General features: G+C 37.3%; 1 protein-coding gene across 1 annotated transcript; it reads right to left on the minus strand.

The window, feature by feature from the left end:
- Positions 1 to 1,536: 1,536 nt before the first annotated feature.
- On the minus strand, positions 1,537 to 18,830 carry LOC149847410 (DNA (cytosine-5)-methyltransferase 1B-like). The gene is made up of 11 exons (XM_089994037.1): positions 18,740 to 18,830; positions 15,591 to 18,547; positions 14,967 to 15,131; positions 14,482 to 14,677; positions 14,286 to 14,397; positions 9,349 to 9,496; positions 9,066 to 9,263; positions 8,220 to 8,498; positions 2,825 to 2,986; positions 2,276 to 2,494; positions 1,537 to 1,855 (listed from the first exon to the last, which is right to left on the minus strand). The coding sequence occupies exons 1-11, from the start codon at positions 18,828 to 18,830 to the stop codon at positions 1,724 to 1,726; spliced, it is 4,659 nt and encodes a 1,552-aa protein (XP_089850163.1). The 3' UTR covers positions 1,537 to 1,723.
- Positions 18,831 to 23,049: the final 4,219 nt, after the last annotated feature.

Here is a 23,049-nt window from a genome sequence, read left to right on the forward strand (position 1 = left end):
CGCTGCAAGCAAAAAATACGGTAAGGTGCATGAGTTTTGGTCCACACTCCTCAAATGAATGGGACATTATCTTGAGATGGGACCCTTCTAAGGTTACTTTCACTCAATGGACGCTCCTCATGGCTGATTTGGAGTCTAAATCTTTAACGCAAAAACCTGACCGGTTGCATTTGGACGCCTAACTCCAACTAGAAATTCAGTACATCATCCCTCTGCAAGGCATTGTCTATTACCTCAGTGCAATGGTGGGCCAAAATTTTGCTTTGGGGAGTGGGCTGCCACTACAAGGTTTGTTGGTGGGTTGGTTCATTTTGCAGGACAGAATCAACAAATTAGAAATCGTTGGGTTTTCAACTATGCAGCAGATGCACCCTTTGCCTTTGCAGCGAGGAATTCACTAAGCACTTGTTTTGAGAGTGTTCATTTGTGTAACACTTGTTACAGCAGGCCTGGGGGGACTTTCGTAACAACTGGGAAACACTTTTGTTTCTTAGGGAAGTTCTTGTGGCATGCATGGGTGTTAATGGCCTGGCGCCTTATATGGTGGGAGCGTAACCCGCACATTTTTTGCAACTCCTCCACTTTCGCTGATCTCATCCTCGAGCAACTGAGATAGGACCTGACCTGCAAGAAATGGCCAAACCAATGGACTAGGATGGTCACAACAGAATTTTCTATTGAATCTGTAACTGTTTTGTTTTGTCTTTACGGTTCAATGGTTGTTTACAGGGAGTTTAATCCCATGCTATACTCTGTTTTCGTATGCTTTTGATCTATAGTGTGGTAACTCACCACACTCAATCCATTGTATTGTTTATCTTCTGATTCAATATGAATATGTTCCCATCGAAAAAAAAAACATAAACCTTTTTATTTAGTTCAAGCCATGAACTTCCCAAGTCATTGCCAAGAGATCATACATTATATTTGTTTACCAAAGAAATATACCATCATTAAATTGCTCTATAAATTCAAATTTATGCTTGGATCAATATTGTTCATCAGATCCACATTAAGATCTACAGATTAAATACCATGTCTATTTTTTTTTAGTTAGTTCTCAACATTTTAATAAATAGCATTGCCACTTAAATCTGGATGATCTATACCATAGTCGTAAAATTCACCAAAGTTTTGGAAACAGCATGATATTCTTGCAAGATTTTCACAAACCATGGAAATCAAGAAAATATCATTGAGATTTTCAAAATCTCGCCCATTCTCAATATATCACTATATTATCCCAACTTTGTTATGTATATGACCATGATTTTTATATTCTAATTGGTAAGATATTTGCATTTTTTTATTAGTTTCCTTATATTTCTTATTTATAAATATAGCAACATTTTGCTGATAGTCCCCAGACAAAAACAAAATAGAAACCTCATACTGTCGGTTGTACAAAATTCAGGGTACTTAGGTATTAGAGAAAGATGACAAAATATGCTGTACATATAAGTCATGACTAAATACAAATAACTGTATAAGTTGACAAGAAAATCAGGTGACATGGATTTCACATTCTAAAACCTTGGTATACAAGTCACAAAATATTACATTAATAATCACTTTTGGATAACAAACACCAATCACAAGTCAAATAATGAAAAAGAAAAGCTTCATATGCACAATTTAGTTGGATAACGAGCAGAGGAATTGATCACTTTAATTGTGCAGTACTTTTACTTTATAATAAATTTTAACCCACCCACTTGAATCTTCAGTGCTTGGCATCCACGACTTCCTTGAGTTTCCGACCAAGTGCAAATGCCAATGGAGGTGGAACTGCATTTCCAATCTGCCTATGCTTGTTTTGAATGGTTCCCCAAAACACGTACTTGTCCAAGAAACCCTGCACGCAAGCATTGAAGAAGCAAAATTCAAAAAACAAGAATTTCATTAGAAGAAGATCAACTGAGCGCAAATCATGTTGGTATTACTACAACCAAGCTATCAAACAATACAAAAGTAGCTTCAGGTCATTCTAATCTAAATAACTCTTGTTTTATGCATCAGAGAAAGCTTGTCAGCTTCACTGCAAAATGTCTAAATTCATCAGTGTGTAATCATGATGTAATCATGACTGAGCCAGCAGTGTACGGTTGAAATATTGACTATTGCTCGAGCATGTATAGTACATTGAATCACAATTTTGCTTCTACAACACTAAAGAAAAACCTTTGTAGAAGCAGCATAGACAAGCTTAAAGCTTAATGCACTAGACAATTTACAAATACAATAAAAACTTAAAAAAATAATGCTTTAATGTTACCTGTGACCTAGCACACTCACGAACAGTAAGTATTCTGTCTTGTTCAGGATGAAAGCACATGCCGACCTTTCCCATGGGCTGTGGATCGGTGATGGAAGTTGGAAAGTTGCCTTCCCAATCCAATCTTCCATACAGTCCCTTCCACTGATTATGTCTTTCAGCTGTATGGGGGAGACACCAAGGTATCAGATCAACCAATTGCCCTGAAGATAACTTTATCTGCATAAGATGAAAAAAGGAAAACATCTCAAAACAGCCTAGTAGATATTAACTGACTTTTCATCAATATAATGATCACATTGAGTCACTCTTCCAGAGGCAACAAAGAACATCTTAATCAAGAATTGTTAAAGCCACATCAGGAACTTTAGAAACAGCCTATCACTATCAGGAATTGGATAAGCAGACCAGACTGGGTCCAAATTTTGAATTGACACAACCACAGGAAACTACAACTCGTCGCCAAAAACAAGTCCAGCAAATCATCACCAGCCATGCCAGGTCAAGTTATTAAATAAATGGTACATGTCCACAGGAAATAAAGATAACCTTCTCATCAGGCAGATCATGCCAATCTGCACCAGGGCGCTTTGGAATTCTCTGGCATCGGATGAAATTCAATTCATTCATCTCCTTTGATATGTGATCAACCAGAGTGGTCATTTGTCCACGAACTTGTTTCTGGAACCAGGAAACTGGAGGATTTCCATACTGTTGAGACAAAATCAAGAAGCCATTTGTGAGAATGAGTAACAAACAAAAAAGTCACCCATATATCCAATAAAAAACAAAAATCTTTGTAGTTTAAAACTGAAATACCATAAAGTATATAATAACTTTGAAGGTGCAGATTACACAATTAAATATGGAGTAGAACTCTATATCCAGTGGTTCAAAACACAGTAACTCTCAGATCTCAATGACAAGCAAGTATCACCACATTTTTGCAAGTATGCATTACAGAAACAGAAGCAGACAGTAAGAATATCTGGTATTCTTATCACCCAAGAACTTATTTTATCTATTAATAATCATTCAAATAACAATTTGGGAAAGTGAATTCAGAATAGTTAACCATTCAGGATGAATTCCAAATGACCCTTAATTAATTCTCTAGGTCACATATAATATGCACATCAATATTTCCAATTCAGGTAAGACATCTAACAGAATCCAAATCTGCTTGGTCAGATTTGGTACAACAAACTTTATCTGATTAATAATCAGCCAGATTTAGTATAGGCTATTACATACAAATCTGAAAGGCCAAAAGATATCCAAATCTGCAAAAGCTATATCCAGTTAGTCATTTAAGCTAGTCAGGTCCAGATTCAATAATAACAGTCCTTCTGTAGGTGAGTCCAAACCTGATTAGGCAATGTTAGATTAGATTGTGCTCGGTAGGAGTAATCTGTCATAAATGTATCCCTAGGCACACATAGTCTTGCAAATTTGATCAAATCATTATACACCACTGCATTACAGCACTTACTATACATGTCACAGATTCATCAATGTTTTGTTAGCATTTCTAAATGTATCTTCTCATACCTGATATGTGTAACCAAGAATCTTGTGGTGTAATCTGTCATAAAAGGAGAAGGATCTTTACTGTAAATTAAGAAAAATAGGGCAACCAATGCACAGGGCCCATCACCAGAATTCATGTGACATAACCTATATCTTATGTCACAAAGAAAAGGTACAAGCCCACACGACTCAAGTCCAGCCCAAGTTCAATTTTTTTTTGAACATAGGATATGGAGGCACAAATATTTTCAATTCTTTAACCACTAAAATCTATTGTTGATATTTTAATATATAGAAATATATTTTATATTGAAAATTTAAAAAGTATTAAAATAATGTTGATACTTGTCAGTGTTGTGTCAGCATGTCATAGTTTACCAGACTTTATGGAGTGTCAGTTGTATCAAGCTTCATCTATAATAGAATATCACTGAATAATGTATTTAGATTTAAATGAGTGTCTGCAGCAAGGTTGCCAAACTAGGAAGTGGAAGCAGGAAACAATATGGGAAGCGGAAGCGAGGCATTTTAAAATTTATAAGAAGCGGGAAGCGAAGTATCAATTTAAAAGAAAAATATTAAAAAAATGAAGCAATATGGAAAATTGAATAGGAATCGAACAAGAAACAAATAAAAACTAAAATAAAATTGATCATTCTTATATTTCATGATTTTTGAGTAAAAGAGTTAAATTTTTATTAAAATCTAACAATGATGGTTACTAATTTAAAGAAAGTACATGAAAAGTGAGTGAAAGCGTGAGAGAAAATACATGAAAACAAACGCAAGAAAAGCATATAGGAAGCATAGACCATGTGTGTGGGAAGCATAGAAGAAGTGTGGGGATGGAAAGTTATTGTTCAGTGCCACATCTTTCAAACAGAACCATGTCCACCAGCCTCCAAACGCATAGAGAAGAAATTATAAATCAACATTTTGCTCATTACTAGAAGAAAAAAAGTGTGCATCTCAGTACAATTAAAGATGGTTCACCCAATAGCAAGATCTAGATGGCTTAATGCACAGTTAAAAATTTGTGCACCAACTCTAGGATACAGATGCATCAAAGGAATTAGCTTATGATTTCAGAAGTAATTTGTGTTATTAGCCAAAAGCCATTGTGTTTGGAAACTAATTACAAGAGACAAAAGCTTGAAACATTTAAGATAGACCGTTCCACTCTTTGCCTGCAAAAGTTAATTGTAGAAAGAAATGTCAACAACTTTATCAACTTGAAGAAAATCTAGAAGATAATGACCAAAGTTACATCTCTAACACGAATTAATACAATTTTAGAATAACAACTCATCACCTGAAAATGGACAATCTTAAAAGAAATATAGGTTATCTTCCTCACTTTCCCATGACACAATGAAATATTCTGCATTATATTTCCTAAATTGCTTGTCATGGTAAGGTGAAGTCTATGTGTTAGCTTTCTTTGCAAGCCAAAAAGAACAAGAGCCACCATCATATTGATTGTATTTATACAACAAACAAAATGCACAACACACAATCACATGATAATAGCAGAAAACCACACTTGCACACACACACCAAAATACAAAGATTGACATTGCAAATTGATGGACAATATGACAAGGCATGAATATGTGTGGATAGTTCTACAAGCTCACTCATGTCTCACAGTAGTAAAAGGACCAAGGTTGTCAGTATGTATCGTATTGTACGATACGGTACTATATGTATTGTTACTATAGGGTGTTCCTATAAGATTAGGGGTGTCAACGGGTCGGATTTGGTTTGGACTTAGGTGGAACCAGACTTGGACCAGATTTTCGGGTATGATATCGGGTTCGGACTTGGGTCTAATCGGGTCTAGTATAAGAGAAACCATACCCCAGATCCAATAAGAACTACATGAACCAGACCCAGACCATACCTGGTAAAATAGTATTTTTTATTATTTTTACATTGAAACATTGCAGGTCTTAATCGGAACTCGGGTTGGGTCCGGGTCTGTATAAAATTTCACAAACTATACCCAGGTCCATGTATTAATCAGACCTTCGAGTCTGGACCCGGGTCTTAATCGGGACTTCTTATTTGACACCATACCCAAACCCTATAGGGTTTGGTCTGGATCGGGTCTGGGTAAAGCAGACCCGTTGACACCCCTATATACGATACACCCCCATATCTTACGATACACTACGATATGGGGCATATCTTAAGATATGCTATCAATGCAGTTTAAATGTACTTATTTCAATTTTTTTCGAAAACATATAAGGCCCCATGGGGCTAGTTCATATTCATCCCTAAAGAGCTTAAGAGTGATTTAGAGAGATTTTTTCCAAAAAAAAAAAGATGTTGATGATACTCAATGATTGATGTTATCTAATTCATTTTTGTTTGAAATTTTAAAAAAATTAGTTATGTAAATTTTTTAAGCATTAAAAAACAATGTGTTTTTTGTTTATATAAACACACATTATTATGAATCTTGCAACTTATTAGCTTAGATTTGTTATTTAATATGCATATTATTTCATAGTTTGCATTTTTCTTGTGAGATTGCCATGTATAGCATATTATCTTGATTATTTAAGGTTCAATGTCTTATGCATGCCATTCATACCAAGGCATAAATGCTTCATATGTGATTTTATGGTTGTATTTTGTGAAATTCATCATTGTTTCATGTGTTATGATTTTTTTAGAATTTTTTCTATTTTTCTTGATTTTTTGGATTTTTAGAAAAAAAAATTAAATTTTAAGATAAGTTTATGATACGGTGTTACTTTGGGCCTGACCGATACAGGTAATGATATGATACAACCTTGAAAAGGACTCTACTTCACGACAATAAAAAGCAGATTTTGACAACCCCAACATACCTAATGCAACATTAGCATGTCATTTAACAAGTTAAATAAATTATTGATATCCAGTAGCGCTCATAGTTTTCAAAAATGCACTTAATATTGTTTATAGTGCAAATTAAGGCAGTAAAGCATTTCAAATAATCTCAACTAAACATGGATCTCAAATAAATAGATGTTAATTATTCATGTAATAAATTCTATACAATATCACCAGCATCAGTCTTAGTTATTTTTTTGCAATGGTTCTTCTCAAGGAAGGTTTAGAAATTCAGTTTTTCTCTGCAAAATCTCCACATTCTAAAAATTAAAATTGTTTAAAGAATAATAAAAGGTATAAGAAATGATAGATTTGAGTAGTAATATTCGTAAAAGAATATAAAGAATTAGTTAGAAAGGTTTTTAAACCATAAAAGAGACAAAGAACAAGAAAAAATATGTACTTGTGGAAGAACCACCTCACCCACTGAGGTCATTGGCATAAAATCCCAGGTCCCTCTTTCCCACCAGGGAGTACACCTAGCTTCGGCCTGACAACAAAAGATGCACACCCACAGGTTTTGAACTCATGATGTCTCATCAACTTTGTAACATTAATGAGGCACCTCTACCAGATGGGCACAGCCCTTGTTGGCAAAAAAATATATAGAAACAAGAAATTTTTTTAAAATATCATAATATTAGTACAATATTATCTTGTGGTAATATTTTCACCATATCACTCAATTTATATGGTTTTATCTTCTATTAGAAAAGGATCTTTAATTCATGATACTTTCAGAACAATGAAGATATTGGTGACTGATTATATATTTATTTAAATTAGGGTAAGGTTTTTTACATTTTTAACTATCAATATAAGGAGACTTTCCTTATGTTTTCCCCAAAAAAAAATCATTTGACCATGAGATTTTCTCATTCTGAGAAATTGCCAAGAACGAGATTTGTGACTATGGTTTCCGTAACATTCTCATCAAAATAGTCTCTTTGTATAGCAATGCCAACATATGTATACCCTCTTAAATAAGAAAAAATAAATAAAAATCACATCAAATCTCATTAAATAACCTTAGCCTTTCACTAAACTCCTTTAAAGAAAACCCTAAAAGAATTTCAGAAAAAGAAAGAGGCTTAGAGTTTATTAAAGCAACACAAAATGGCTCTCTCTTAATTAAGCTCTTCATTCTTAACAAATACTGAAAGGTTCATGCATTAGTTGTCATCCAAAATCCTTTTTGAATATTGAAGAATAAAAAAGCTGGGTTTTGATCCCTAAGCTCCCTTTTGAAAGCCATGCACTCTAACCACCTGTACCGTGTTATTTTTATGGCATGTTACACTTAAAGCCTCTATATTACCTACACAAGCTCACCCATGCCGAACCAACATGACCATCCCTTGTTCTTATTTGGATCAGCTATTTGTGCCAAGCCAACTCATGATTGGCTTGCCAGCTACATGAACTGAACACATACGACTTTATGGTGAGCGGAATGAGCTGCTCAGTTAGTTTCGCAGGACTATTAATACTGTTAACTATTATAAAAAAAAGCTCATAACCCACTCACCATAATATTCTGGTCACTTGCTCCATTCGAAACAGGGGGTAGATCTCCAATTGTGTCTTTTACAGTTACAGACCTGAAAGGTGCCCCACCTGCTGTGCTTTTTACAGCAGCATAATGCAAGCCTTCAGAAAGTGTGATTTTCAGTTGAGCGCTTGAAAATACATGCATAGGTTCAGGCCATTCTGGTAATGTTTCTTGTGGAGAAGCTGCCCAAATGAATGCACGCTTCCGTGACTGAGCAACACCAAATGTACCAGCCTCCAGAACACCAAATCTTACCTGTGCAAACAGAAAAGATGTTTAAATAAAGTCATAGCCTGATCAAAGAGAGAGTATCCACGATGAATTTTAAATCTTGGGACCAGCATTAAGGTTTTTCTTGGCCAAGCAATGCCAAAATAAGATGACCGATTACTGAACAAATTGACTGCTCTGCATATTATATCATCAAAATGTGTCCTAATATAACCAGGAAACTAGTCCTGACATCAGTCCTGCATATTAGGGAAACAACTGGACCAACACCCAGCCAATCTAAGTTGAACTACCCTGGTTCATGCAACCCCGGTTCAGACCATCTCGGTCTGTCACAGGAGACCCAACCTACTTATTACACACTACAGCCTTGCTCAATTGTCCGGGAACTGCTAACAATTCTCACACAGTATTCAGTGCACATGAGGTTCGGCCTAAACTATAGCTTAGCTGACTGGGAAATTGCCAACAATTCTAACTCAGTATTCAGTGCACATGTTGAGAGTCAGCCAAAACTATAGCTTATCTAACAGCCTAGTAAAATCCTTCCTTGAAAGCCATGTTCAGTTTCTTGCAAGTTTATGATGCTACCTGATAGCCCATCTCCAAAAGTGAGGCCAGTGTTAATCTGAATGTCTGCCCCTTGTTGAAGGAAACAAGATTTCTCACATTCTCTAGCAAGAAGAACCTTGGGCGGAAGTAGTCGGCAAACGAAAGAAATGCCAAGATCATCTCGCATTGGACCTTGCTCCAAGTGCCCTGATTAAATCGGTTCATTCCAGAGAATCCCTGAGAGACAATGGTGTAAAATTATTTTTCTTGAAAATAAAAGCAATAAAAAAAGTAAATATCTTTGGATGAGAAAAATAAAAACCTGACAAGGGGGGCCACCATTAATGAAGTCCACTTGACCAGGAAGGGGAAGGTTTCTCTTCTGGTCCTCACTCAGTTTTGCAGCAAGATCAGTTGCCTCAGAAGTAGATATGCACTCATCTTTATCACCACATCTTTCCATTATAGCCCTGCGAAAAGAATTACAATCATTGTGAAAACTAAGATTCCTCAGTGCACTCAGTAATTTGATTTTCCTCATAGGAGCGATCTAATCCATACATAGCAATTTTGGCACCTTGGGAACCCCCCAGGTTGGAATTTTACAGGATTGAACAAATTAATGACAAGGGAGGAACAGTCCAAATTTTGGGAAATGAAAAAAAAATAGGAAACCTGAAATGCCACATTCCAGGAAACCTGAAATTAAATATTATTGCTATGGAATGTAGTGTTAAGATTAATGTTATATATATATATATATATATATATATATATATATATATATATATATATTTGGGAGAAGTCAAACTAGCTTTGACTTACTCTCAACGGCTAGAACTCTAGCCGTTGGAAGCTCTCTCTCGCATTTGAGGCCTTTCCCCCTCTTTTCTCATCCTCTTTTCTTCTCTATAAATATGAGAGGGTGTGTCCCTTTGTAAAGTGAGAGAGTGATGAGTAGTATTAGGGTTTTGTATTGTTTTTTGTTGAGTGTATTGTAGTGAGGCTTGAATATAATTTTATTTTTTCTTTTAATATTCATTATGATTAAAATTAGCTTTTTACATTTTAATATGTGTCTTTTAATTTTTAAGTTTTGTATAATGTTTTGAGTCTTGGAGATCATCTTGGAATGCATTGGAATCCGTACCATTTTGTGACATGGTATCAAAGTGAGGCATCAGTCTTGGAAAGGATTTGTATTAGTAAATGAAATGGATTCAAAGGTTTTGCATTCCGGTATGTATCTTTAGCTTCTTGTCTTTTATATGTATGGTAAGTTTTAAAAATAAGTTATGTTAAAAATAAATGTTTTTTGTGAAGTATGTGAAAAATTGTGATGTTTTGATATGTCTTAGACTATGGATATGTGCAATATAAAACTATATTTTGCATATGCTTCTACACACTCATTTCATTTGATCAAAAATATTTATTTTTGTATTGATCCTTATTGTGTATCCTCTTGTGGGGTTTGTGATTGTTTTCGTTTAAAATACCTCTTTTTTTCCTTTGTGGGTATTGCGAGTGTGTTCCTTAGAGAACACCATTGTAGTTAAGTTGAATATGTGGCTTCTTATAATATTATGTGTTTTAGAAAAATACTAAAATTTATATTTCTTGACATATGTATGGACTATCTTTGAAATTTTTATGATGTGATCAAGCATAATCCTTTATCGTGATCTATTTTTAATGTATTTTTTATGTGTTATTATATATATAAGCAATATTACTCTATTAAGTAATAGATCATTTTCAAATGACACATGTTGGATTAAGATTTTCTTTTTTATATGCTTTAATTATTGAAAGGCATAAACTTGACTTGTTATCATATAAAATGTGTTTATCTTTTGAGATTTCTCTCTTGCATATTGATATTCTTGGGAATCTCCAATTTGATTGTCTTCAATTGCTTCATAATAGACTTATGATTTAGCTCTAACTTCTTAAGTCATATGTATTCTTGTCTCTTTAATGAGATTTATTGATCTTTTGTATAAAATTTGCTTAGTGCACTTGGTTCTCATTGGTAGACTTATGATCTTTTGTGAGATTCGCAAACTTCATAATTACACTACATCTACGAAGAGTGACTATATTGGGCATGACTCATTATTTGCTTATTAAAGATTATGAAAATTGCCACAAGACATCTTGTATTGTATATAATTGCATCAATTGACACTTGATGTGCATATGATTGCACTATATTCATTCAAAATTTACATCTAATGTTATTAGGATTTGATTTGATACTTTATTTTTCAAATTGATTCTTATATATGAACTCACTTATTTGAAAATTGATTTTTGTGAGTATTTAGTGCCTCATTATGGCATTTGTGTTGTCGATCGCAGACTTTTATATGATGCATCATTCTTCTTGACTCTATGTGTTGAATCAGTCATTTGTTTTGGGGCATTGTCTTTATTATGGATGTTTATAATTATGTGTATCTCTAATGGCTATCTATTTTTTGAAACCATGGTGTTTCAAAATATGCTTAAAATTAATATTTTTGATGGCATTAGTGTGTTTCCACTACAAGCCTTCTAAACTCAGGTGTCTTCTCATTTTTATGCCTCTTATCTAAGTGTCATTATATGTAGACAAAAGATGTTTATTCACACCTTCGTGTGTAATTTTAGCCCATTGTTGGCATTATACTCTCGATCTAGTCATTGATACACTTTTAGTGTCATTATACGTAGACAAGAGATGTTTATTCACACCTTCGTGTGTGATTTTAGCTCATTATTAGCATTATACTCTTGTTTTAGTCATTGATACACTTGTTTTTTGAATGTCATTATATGTAGATAAAAGATGTTTATTCACACCTTCATGTGTGATTTTAGCCCATTATTGGCATTATGCTTTTGTTCTAGTCGTTGATACACTTTAAGTGTCATTATATGTAGACAAGAGATGTTTATACACACCTTCGTGTGTGCCTTTGGCCCTTTAGTGGCATGGTGATTATGCTCTTGTTTTAATCGCTGATACACTTGGTTTTAAGTGTCATTATATGTAAACAAGAGATGTTCATACACACATTCGTGTGTGTCTTTGGCCCTTTAGTGGCATGATGTTTATGTTCTTGTTCTAGTCACTGATACTATTGATATTTGAGGTTTGGAGGCCTAGGAGGTCATTGTTTGTAGTGGTTAAACCAATGTTCTAATTTGCAAAATTCATTCAAATGTTTGAGATTTTTTAAAATATATTTTGAATTTGTCTAAACTCATTTTCTCTTTTATGAGAAATGGTTGCTGAAATATTTTCATGCATTTTGCATTGTATATGCTTTAGTTGCATGAGTTATCCAATGATTAATTGTCTTGCATAATTTGTACAAGGTTATGTTTTTGTTTCCAAGCATATATTCAATGAACAAATATATATTTTGCTTATGTTGCCCTTTGTTGGCTCTTTGTATTATCTCATAGTGGACCTATACTTATGCAATTTTGTGCTTATATTGTGCTTTTGTATATTTATGTTGTCAATGCTTGGACTTGTATATGCTTTTGCACTTTATTTTTTATAAATTTTGCATATTTTATTACATGTTTTTCTAAACATTTCATTAGTAAAATCTAGTATGTGTATGCCCATAGTGGCTATTGTGTGCATTTGATTGTTATTGATTGTGTGGGTACTTTCATTTTTACTTGTGTGAATCCTCATTGGGATTCTCTTATTTTTTACTTATTTTCAAGTATGTGTTCTTAAAAGTTTATTTATTTATTAATTGGTCCATATGTAACTTCTTTATTGGTTCTAAATTATTGCACGGTTCAATCGCATATGCATTAATTGTTAGTTTAAATATTACTTCTAATTGATCCATGTATATTTATATTTTCGTTGTGTAAAGATGGTTTGTTATTGAGTTATTCCTTATAAGATGAAAATTTTATTACTCATTAATATATCTTTTGGGATAAATATATATGTGCATGATTTTCATTGTTTTCATTTCTCATAATATTATTCTATTATGGTTGAATTTAACAATGACTATGATGTTTATAGTTAATGACTGTTCAAAATTCTTACTTTGAATGCTTTGAACCTCACCGAGGACATGGCGTTGGATAGAAATGATTGGAGGAAAAGGATTCATGTGGAAGACCCAAAATGAATTTCTTTTTTGGTTCATATCGCTGACCCCAATTGTTTTGGGATGAAGGCGTAGTTGTTGTTGTTGTTGTTGTTGTATTGTTCTTGTTTTTTGTGATCTTTACATGTTCTTTAAACATTGGCGGGATAAATGATTTTAAAGACATTTTTAGAATATCAAGGATTGATGACATTGAAGATCCTTTATGTAATAGAGCATATGATTAAGCACCTCTTGAAGAAGCACCAAATGGACAAACTTGAAGAAGTATATGAAGGCATCTTGTGTAATGGGTTTCTTTTTTTTAATTTCAAACTGACAATGAGACACTCTTAAGTTTAAAGGGGGGTGTTAAGATTAATGTAATATATATATGGGAGAAGTCAAACTAGCTTTGACTTACTCCCAACAGCTAGAACTCTAGCCATTGGAAGCTCTCTCTCCCATTTGAGGCCTTTCCCCCTCTTTTCTCCTTCTCTTTTCTTCTCTATAAATATGAGAGAGAGACAGAGAGTGCCTTTATAAAGTGAGAGAGTGATGGGTACTATTAGGGTTTTGTATTGTTTTCGGTTGAGTGCATTGTAGTGAGACTTGAATGTAATTTTATTTTTTTCTTTTAATGTCCATTATGAATAAAATTATCTTTTTACATTTTGATGTGTCTTTTAATTCTTAAGTTTTGTATAATGTTTTGAGTATTGGAGATCATCTTGGAGTGAATTGGAATCCGCACCATTTCGTGACATGTAGCATATTCCTTTTGATAAGACCTTCGTAAAGTTCGCAAGATTCTATTGATCTAGAAAAAATGGAACGACGGGCTGAAGCACCAGTGCCCCAGCCTAATTATTAATCAGATTAATGTCCTAACCAGAAAGGGCTTCTTGGCATGGAAACTGGCAACCAATCTGAATCCATGTCTAACTATATTGAGTGGCAAAATATACACAATACAACCAAGTATTCCGCAGATTGGAAGCCACCTTAACTCATAGATAGGTTCCAAATGCATCTTCCAAGCATTGTTTAATAATATGGTGCCACCATTTTCTATCCAACAGAGGCCAAAAACTAATGGAGATGGACACAAAGAAACTGCAGTTCTGCAGGGGGAGAAAAAAACCACCTGAGTATCACGTTGCAGTTTTCATTGAACACTTGTGCCTCTCTATGGTTAAGTTTAAATGCCTCAGCGGCAGCATCGTCATATTCAATTGCCCACTTGGTCGCAGAAACCCCTGATCGAAACAGAAAATTATCATCCGTTGCCCCATCAAAAGAACACCTAAACAAAATGGTGTATTTCTTTCCTTAAAAGATACCTGACTGGTGCAAACCCTCAGACAAACCACCACAACCAGCAAAAATGTCAAGGGTGGCCAGCCTTTCTGCTGTTCCTTTATAACCATCTACGCCTTTGCCATTACCATTTGTCTGTCTGTCCTCTTCGCCATCAATGCCTTTTCCCTTGTCTCTTGCGTTGGCCTTGGAGGACTCAAATCTCACAGAGGCAGGCAACTGCAAAAGACCATGCAACAATGACTTCAATTATTGAAACAAAACCACCTAGTTTGGACAAAAACAAAGCCCAGGACTTGGATTAAATTTTGTCTCTGGTAGATGGGCACGTGCACCAAAGACTAGGACTCTCTCTCTCTCTCTCTCTCTCTCTCTCTCTCTCTCTCTCTCTCTCTCTCTCTCTCTCTCTCTCTCTCTCTCTCTCTCTCTCTCTCTCTCTCTCTCTCTCTCTCTCTCTCTCTCTCTCTCTCTCTCTCTCTCTCTCTCTCTGAAGAATACAATTACGAACCTGCTTGAGAGAACCCTTTGCGGGGTCATAGATGCAGTGGCAAAAGAAAATGTGGTCGAAGATGACAGGGGCGTTAGAATCAGGCAGACTGTGCTGCTTTCTAACCTCACATTTCCCTTCAACACTCTCTGCAGAGATGGTTCGTACCTCATCGCTGTAATAAACCTTACACACCAATAGAAGTCCAAACTTTAGTTTTTGATCTAACAGAAGCACTTTAATGATATTTGAAAGACAATTAAATTCTAACTCAAGAATCAAGAAGCCAAGTTGCTTTAGTGGCTTCTGGTATAACAAAATCACAATGACAAGTATATATCCGATTATCCATCTAACAGCTACAAGATTAAGAAAGTGTCCTGGTTTTTATGATAGTGTGCGTATGAAAAGTAATGCAACTCCACCCATCTTCATCCCATGTCAAAAGATAGCACTAAATTGTCCAAGTTAGAGCTGCATGGTTCTGAGCAAGTAAAAATGCAAACACGTCATCACGCCATTAAAGGAGATTATTCATCTCAAAAGTGAATGCGTGAATATGATTCACCAGAACAACCAAATAAATAGAAGTTTGCCATGTAAATCTATAAACCAAATAAAGAAAAAAGAGTAAAAAAAGCTTACTTCTCTGATATCGGCACCGTATGCCTTCTCATGTCCAAGATCTTCTGGCCTGTAGAATCTCCTAACTTTGATTTTAGAGGACTTTGCTTCGGCTTGTTTGGACCCATTGCACGCCTCTATTCCCAAGAATTGGCACACAACAAAAGCCCTCAGACCCACGTTCCTTCCGGATTTAAACCTTTCCTGGTCTACCACAGTATCTTCTGGAAACAGCTGTGGATTGACATACAGAAAGTCATTCACAGAATACTTGACGCCCTTGTGAATAAAACCTGACTTCCCAGAAAGGATGCTGAATTTTTCAGTGTTTTCCTCTCTCATGCTGCAAGAATAGCAAGACCCATTTCCTAGTCCCATTGTATCATATGGGACACAGAAGAAAGCACCTCTCTCAGGTGCATATAGGCTTTTGCAGTAGTATTCTACCGGTAAAGCCTTCTTTTCTTGTTCTTCTGTTCTCAACCGGTCGAGTCTGTCTGCATCAGCATTCTCCTTCCTGTATTGATGCCCCCATGGCCGTCGTCGAAGATCCACTACCACTGTCTCTTTCACATCCTCGAGCTCTACGTTCATGCATTCATTAGTCAAGAACAGCTCTCTTGAATTCGCAGTGTTACCCAGAACAGTCTCGGATCCTTTCTGTAAAACTCTACCATGTGCCATCTTCAAGCCATTGGATTTCTCAAACATGTACTCAATAAACAGTATGACAGGTAGCCCATTATCGCTTTCTGCCATTAAAGCACCACCAACAGTGATAACAGTCCCACGAATGGTTGCCTCACGATGTAACGGTTCACCTGATTGTAATTTTCCAACTGAGCCTCCGTTCCACTTAATCTGATCAGATCTGGACTTAATCCTTTGTGAAGATCTTGATTGGGGAGAAGGCTTCTCACACTCTTGAATCGGTGCTGGATCAGCCATCTCCACTTCTTCATCATCCTCATTCTCTTCGTCTTCCTCCTCTTCTTCTGGTTTTTCTTCATCCTTCTGCACACATTTCTGTGCATCCTCCTCAGGCACGTAATTTGAATAATATTCACCCCAAATCCGATTTATCAACTTGGTAGTAGTTGCTTGCATCGTCTTCCTCTTAACTCGATCTAGCTTTAAACTAGCGACAGGATTCTCATTGGTTCCTTTATTCAATGCCACTTTCTTCTTCATCGTCAACTTAGTGTGGCGCATCTGCTCCATCTTTGTCGAGAGACCATTGACGAATGCACTCTTTCTAATCATCTCATCAGGAAACTCAGCAAACTGCTGCAGAATTATCTGCCCATGCACCACAATGTACCTCTCGACTGCCGCTGGATTATTCAATACAAAAGCAGGATCAGACTTGTTGAATTCAGCAACCCTCTTTACAACATCAGAAAATGAAAGGCGGGAGACCCTGCTTTCATTTTTTAGCATCTTGATAATGGAGATTGCAACCATGGCAATCTTTACAACTGGCTGGAACCAAGGATTATACTGCTTTGATGGCTTACCCAGTCGATACCATGCACCATCAGTCCTGATTGATACGAACAGCATAGAATCACCAAATTCGATCATCCATTCTTTGACAGCACTGAGATAAACAGGAATCCCCTTTGCACCCCCTGCATCTGACCCTCCAGCACCACTTCTTTCATAGTCATAGAACCCACTACCATCATCATCCATCATATACCCCGAGCCAAAAACCAGCACATCAGTTTCAGTCCCATGCTGCATAGGCACTACCTCTAACGGAACTAATCTTGAGTCCGAATTATAGAGAGTCCAATCATGTAAAGTCCGGCGAGGGAGCATGTCAGGAGTAAGCATGTACCCATCATCCTCAAAGAACAAATACTCATCAGTCTCATCGACCGATGCTTTGTAAAATGCAGGCAACGGATAGTCTGTGGCGATCTCGGCTTCATTGATCTTTATGTAGTACCGACCTTTCACAGTGCCACCACGGGGTTTCAGACTCTTATGCTTCATCACCTTCCACAATTCCTCTTCATGCAGCAAACGAGCCATCTTTTCGCTCTCATCTATGTCCCCATCAACTGAACCACCGCCAGAGTTCTCGCTGATCTTTATGCTCCCAGCAGGTCTAAATGATGCAATCCCGTGCTGTCTGCACTCGTCTCGCAGAGAGACCAGTGCTGGCATCTCCGAGAAACGACCATTTTGGCTCTCCATCGCCATCATAGACTCATCCTCGTCAAGACTTACCAATTGATTAAACACAAATTCGCCCTGGGAGACGATGAACTCCCTTGTTGGGTTCCCACCCGAGAAGTTTTTGTTGACAGCCAACGACCTGATGGTCCCAGCAATCAACTCCTCGAACCCGGCAGCAGGGTCTCCCCCAAATGACTTGGAGAGCTTCTTGAACACTTCCACACAGAGTAGGGCCTTGTCGAAGAACAAGTCGAAGTGCTTCCTGTAAGAGGCTGCCGGCTTGATGCATGCATAATCAGCAAGCTCACTGCTGATCCAGACAGTCGGAGATCCTGTCTCGTAGCCAGAGATCGACCACATCTCGATCCGTCCAAAACCCTCACACATTACACCCAAAGAGCGATCAGAGCCCCCCTTGCCTCGCGGGAGGACGAGTCCAGAAATGAATAGATCCTGCACCTCGAGCATCTCCAGAGGCTGAGCAGCCCCGTTCTCGTCATGGATGATAAAATCAAAGAGGTCTCTCTGTGGGAGACCGGAGTCCTCCTCGGGCCCGTCGACCGTCAAGCTGACAGCAGCGATCTCCTCCTCGACCACCCGGTCCGGCTTGGCCACGATCAGGTCGGGCTTATCCTGCAGCCGGACGGACTTCTCCTTGAGGTTCGGCAGGGAAGCGATTGCGGCCGCGCGGCACGGGGTCTTTCGGGGGAGAACCACCTCTGCTCCAGCAACCTCCGACGGCCGTTTAGTGCCGGAAACTTGCAATGGCTTGGCGGCCTTCTTCTTTCCCGCTGTTTTTCGCCCCATCGCAAAAAGCAAAACCAGGAGTGACCCAGATCAGCAAGAAATCAAAGGGCGAGAACGCTAAAAAAGGAAAATAGACGAAGAAACAAAATGGGAAACCAGACTGAAGAAAAGAGCCAAAACAAACGAATTGCAGAGGGCGGGCGGTGGTGGTGGACGAGTGATTAAGTTGGTCTTACCCGAGTTGGAGTAGGTCCGACGGCAGCGGCCGCCGGATTTAGGGCCCTTCCCAGCCTCCATATTCAGATCGATCGCCGTGGAGGATCCCATCCTTCCTTCAATCTCCACCGAGCGATTCTCCTCGACAGATTTGGGAAGAAATCAAAAGTAGGGCTCGGTGGGAAACCCTAAAAGCTAGTGAACGGAATTAAGACGAGGGGGGAAAGCCCAAAAAAGGAAGAACGATTGAGAGAGAGAGAGATTTCTGGTGTTCCGAGGGAAACCCTAAGAGAGAGAAACCTTAAGAGAGAGAGAGAGAGAGACGTTGGCTTCTGCCGCCAGCGGGAAAGGAAATTTTCTGATTTGAAATTCCCGCGAACCAACAGTCATATTTTGAATTTGGGTTGGCTTCAGAGGGTCAGAATTGTCATCTTCTTTTATGGGGTATGGATCTCCCTTCCCCTGAGTAGGATAACGGTAATGGACCTTGGAAGGCTGCAACTGGAAGTGGATCGACCCATGTCCATCTTCAATGATATTCACTGTTCATCTCATGAGATGAAGCTAGCTCACATATGATGTATGGATTGGATTTTGGTAATGGATTATGATGTGCCCATTTAATACCAGAATCAGTTCGGTTAGTGGATCCGGAGCACCTGAACCAGTTATACTGAGATTGGTTATCGAATAGGATCATGTCCTATATTAGGGTTGCAAGTTTTTTGGATATGGTTCAGATCATGCTTCACCCATCACTGTATCTATTAAATCTGGTCCAATTCGAGATCCAGATCTTCTTTGAACTTTATGGCACCAGATCCATCAAAAAGAGGCAATCTCCCATGCCTTTTCTGCGGAAAAAAAAGGAAGTAAAACGCATCATGGTATACTTGATTCTGATCCAAAACCCATTGTTAAATGGACCTTGTTCTGCATAATTCCAATACAAATCCATTGTTAAGTTCTGGACCCTGATCTGATTGGACCAAACCAAGTATGTTCACGATATGGGTCAAATCTGGTTCAAACCCAGTTAAAATAACCAAGCCACTTGCACTTTTATATACTATGACTACAATTCTGACCATCCATGTGGCCTTCTCTACTAAAAAAGAGGGGTTTGATTTGCAATTAATTAATTTTTTATTGTGATAAAAAAAACAAATTGTTTAAAGTTAGTTGGTTAGGCAGACTTCGACCAATAGAATGTGAAACATTCGCATAAAATTGTGAAGGAAACCAATCTGGTGGCTTATCCTTTCAAACAGCTCCTAAACCCAAGATTCTAAGGTCTACAGGGGTGGGTGTGTTTGTGTGTGTATTTGTTAGGACCTTTCATGTATTAGGTATTGTCTAATATGAACTTATACATGCATTCATTATTTTTTATTTAATAAAAAACAAGTGGATTGGATTAAATTTATTTAATGTAAATATTTTAATTTTTATAATTTTATCATCAAGTTTTACTACTGTATAAGCATTTTTTTTAATATACTTAGAAGACACATGAGGACATATGGCCATAAGTGACGCTTTGAGTGGCTATTCTAACAGTCACATTCCAAGAAAAGTGTCTCTTGAGGTTAGAGGTCATTTCAATAGTCACATTTCAAGAGAAGTGTCTCTTGAGGGATGAAGGGATTTCTTCCAGGGTTGTGTCCCAAAGCTTGAACCTTCTTCATAGTCTATAAAATGCAAGTGAAACGGTATATGAAAGATACATAAGAAATCATAGCATAAAAGAAGATGGTTGAGAGTTCAGACTACCTGGCGATTTCAAGCATAACTGCAAAGCCTTCATCCCACTTCAAATTTGACCTCGTACAAGGTCAATTCCCTACAATAGCACAATGCATGTTTTCTCCTAGCTATGATAAACGCACTCTGCAAATGGCCTACAAGAGCTCTATCTCCTAGCTTGCCACCAACATGAGATGACCATTGTTCGAAACCCATGGTGGGCGTTCCTCATCACACGGTCAAAGTTAGGAGTGGTTTCTGCTAGGCAGCAAAATCTCAAGAGTTATCGAATCCTGATGGTCTATAGGGCTGTTGTTGCATTATCATGATTAGGGCACCTAGGGTTGGGTAGACGTTTGAGTTTTACCTTGCAAGAAGGCGAGCTCTTGAAGTGACATGGGCAAGGGTTCCTTTAGTCATAAAAAAAAACTAAAAGCCTATCAAATTGTAATCAATGATAGGTGGGGAAGGGTTTTCCTTGACCTAGCCAAAAGGAAAACAAAATGCCACCTACATATATTGCATCTAACATCAGTGGTGCACTTCATTCATTCATTATCTAATAATGGTAGCCGAAAGAGGAGAGACCTGATAAAGATCACGTAAATGTGATAGAGACCAAACTCAAATAGTTCATAGATTCCAAGAGTGCAGACGTGATAGAGACCAAACTCAAAGAGTTCGTAGATTCCAAGAGTGTAGACATGATAGAGACCAAACTCAAAGAGTCTGCGGAATCCAAGAGTACGTGATAGAGAAACTCAAAGAATCCGGTTCCAAGTCAAGACTCTCAAACTGTCCAAGAATTATCAAAATCATAATCAAAAGGATTATAAAAAACGATATTCAGAGCTCTTTCAGTGTTACAATAATTTGGACAGAAGTCTCTAGAATCCTTTTGTATCATCGTTTTATGATAAACATTATCATAAAATGGTAACCCACGTATTGTGTAAATGTATGCATTATTGTTTTTCTTGTACTCGTATTCAGCCTATAAATATCATTGCTCAATCTCTCTGAAATCAGTGTGAGAGAATATTGAGCCTTTCAATCTCTTGTATAGAGCATTTCAATATTGTGTGATCTTTTCATGGTATCAGAGCCATCCATCTCCAACGAGCTTTCAATGGTCGCTTCATCGTCCTTCTCTTCCTCCATTACCCAATGGAATGCCATCGTCAGCCTAGTCTCGATAAAATTAAATCAAGACAATTACCTGCTATGGAGATCACAACTCAAATCCGTTATGATAAGTCACGATCTCCTCAAGTTTGTTGATGGATCTTGTCTCCAACCAGATCCCTTCATTACTGAAGAATGAGGTAAGACCAAAAATCTGATTTATCCTCTTTGGATCCGTTTTAACCAGTTGGCCCTCAATTGGACTAAAGAAATTGTTTATGAAGTTGTTATCGGGCAAATCATAAGAACTAAAACGGCCCGTGAAGCCTAGCTCCTCTTGGAGAAGTCATATGGGTCTCAAACTCCTTCGAGACTCATGCTTCTGAAGAAAGATCTCACACATGTTCACAGATCTGTATGATCTGCTCCTAAATCAAGAACGTCGTGTACTCCTCACTCATGCCAAGCCTCTTGAAAACCTAGAATAATAGCAAACTGCCTTCACGACATTCAAGGGTAGAGAACGTGGTCGTGGTCCCTGTCGAGGCCACGATAGAGAGTAAGGGAGAAGTTCATCTCCAAATTTGTCAAATAATATGCCCCAACTGCAAGGCGGTCATGGAGGAGTCACTTGTCAATATTATGGTAAATGTGTACATGTAGCCAAAACGTGTTGGGATATTCCTAAAGTCTTTTCGGCTATGTCTTTCCAAGAAAACACCAATGATTTTTTGTATCCTGACACCAATGCTACAAATCATCTAACCATGGATGATCACCAATTCTCAATATCAAGGAGGTGAGCAAATCATGGTTGGTAATGGTAAGATGCTTCCTATCTCACATACTGGTAATCTTATTTTAAAAGCTCATGGCTCTTCTTTTGACTTAAAGAACATTCTTCATGTTTCTGCTATCACAAAGAACCTGTTATCTGTGGGTCAGTTTATTGAAGATAATAATTATATTTTTTAATTCACTCCTTTTGAATTTCGTATTAAGAATCACCAGTCATGCAAGTTTTGTCTTAGGGGACTGAAATCCTTCCTTTTGGTAAATCTAGTTCCTCTACTATGTCACGTTTGCAACCCCTACATATTGTTTGGGGGCCAACCCCAGTATCGTCATGAGATGGTTTTTGTTTTTACCTTCTTATAGTAGATGATTTTTCTTGGTTTACATGGCTTTTTTCCGTTACAAACCAAGTCTCAAGTTTTTTAGTGTTTTAAGTCTTCTGAGCATATTACTGAAAAACAACTTCAACTCTCCATTCCTACCTTCCAATCTGATAATGGACGAGAGTTTACTGGTCATGAGTTTGAACAATTTTTGCAAAACAATGGTATTCTTCATCATTTTCATACCCTCATACCCTGAAATAAAATGGTCTTGTTGAGCGCAAACATCGGCATGTTGTTGAAACCGGTCTCAGCCTACTACACACATCTTCTCTATCTGA

This window comes from Nuphar pumila, chromosome 2 (genome assembly GCF_984573655.1).
Source record: "Nuphar pumila chromosome 2, dmNupPumi1.hap1.1, whole genome shotgun sequence".
NCBI classification, from domain to species: domain Eukaryota; kingdom Viridiplantae; phylum Streptophyta; class Magnoliopsida; order Nymphaeales; family Nymphaeaceae; genus Nuphar; species Nuphar pumila.

Excerpts from the sequence above, each read along its gene's own strand:
- LOC149847410 (XM_089994037.1), bottom strand. The coding sequence starts at position 18,830 with ATGGGATCCTCCACGGCGATCGATCTGAATATGGAGGCTGGGAAGGGC. Across the intron at positions 9,497-14,285 it reads AACTGCAACGTGATACTCAG|GGCTATAATGGAAAGATGTG; the intron begins GTGGTTTTTTTC and ends TTCTTTTCGCAG. Across the intron at positions 8,499-9,065 it reads TTTTGGAGATGGGCTATCAG|GTAAGATTTGGTGTTCTGGA; the intron begins GTAGCATCATAA and ends CTGTTTGCACAG.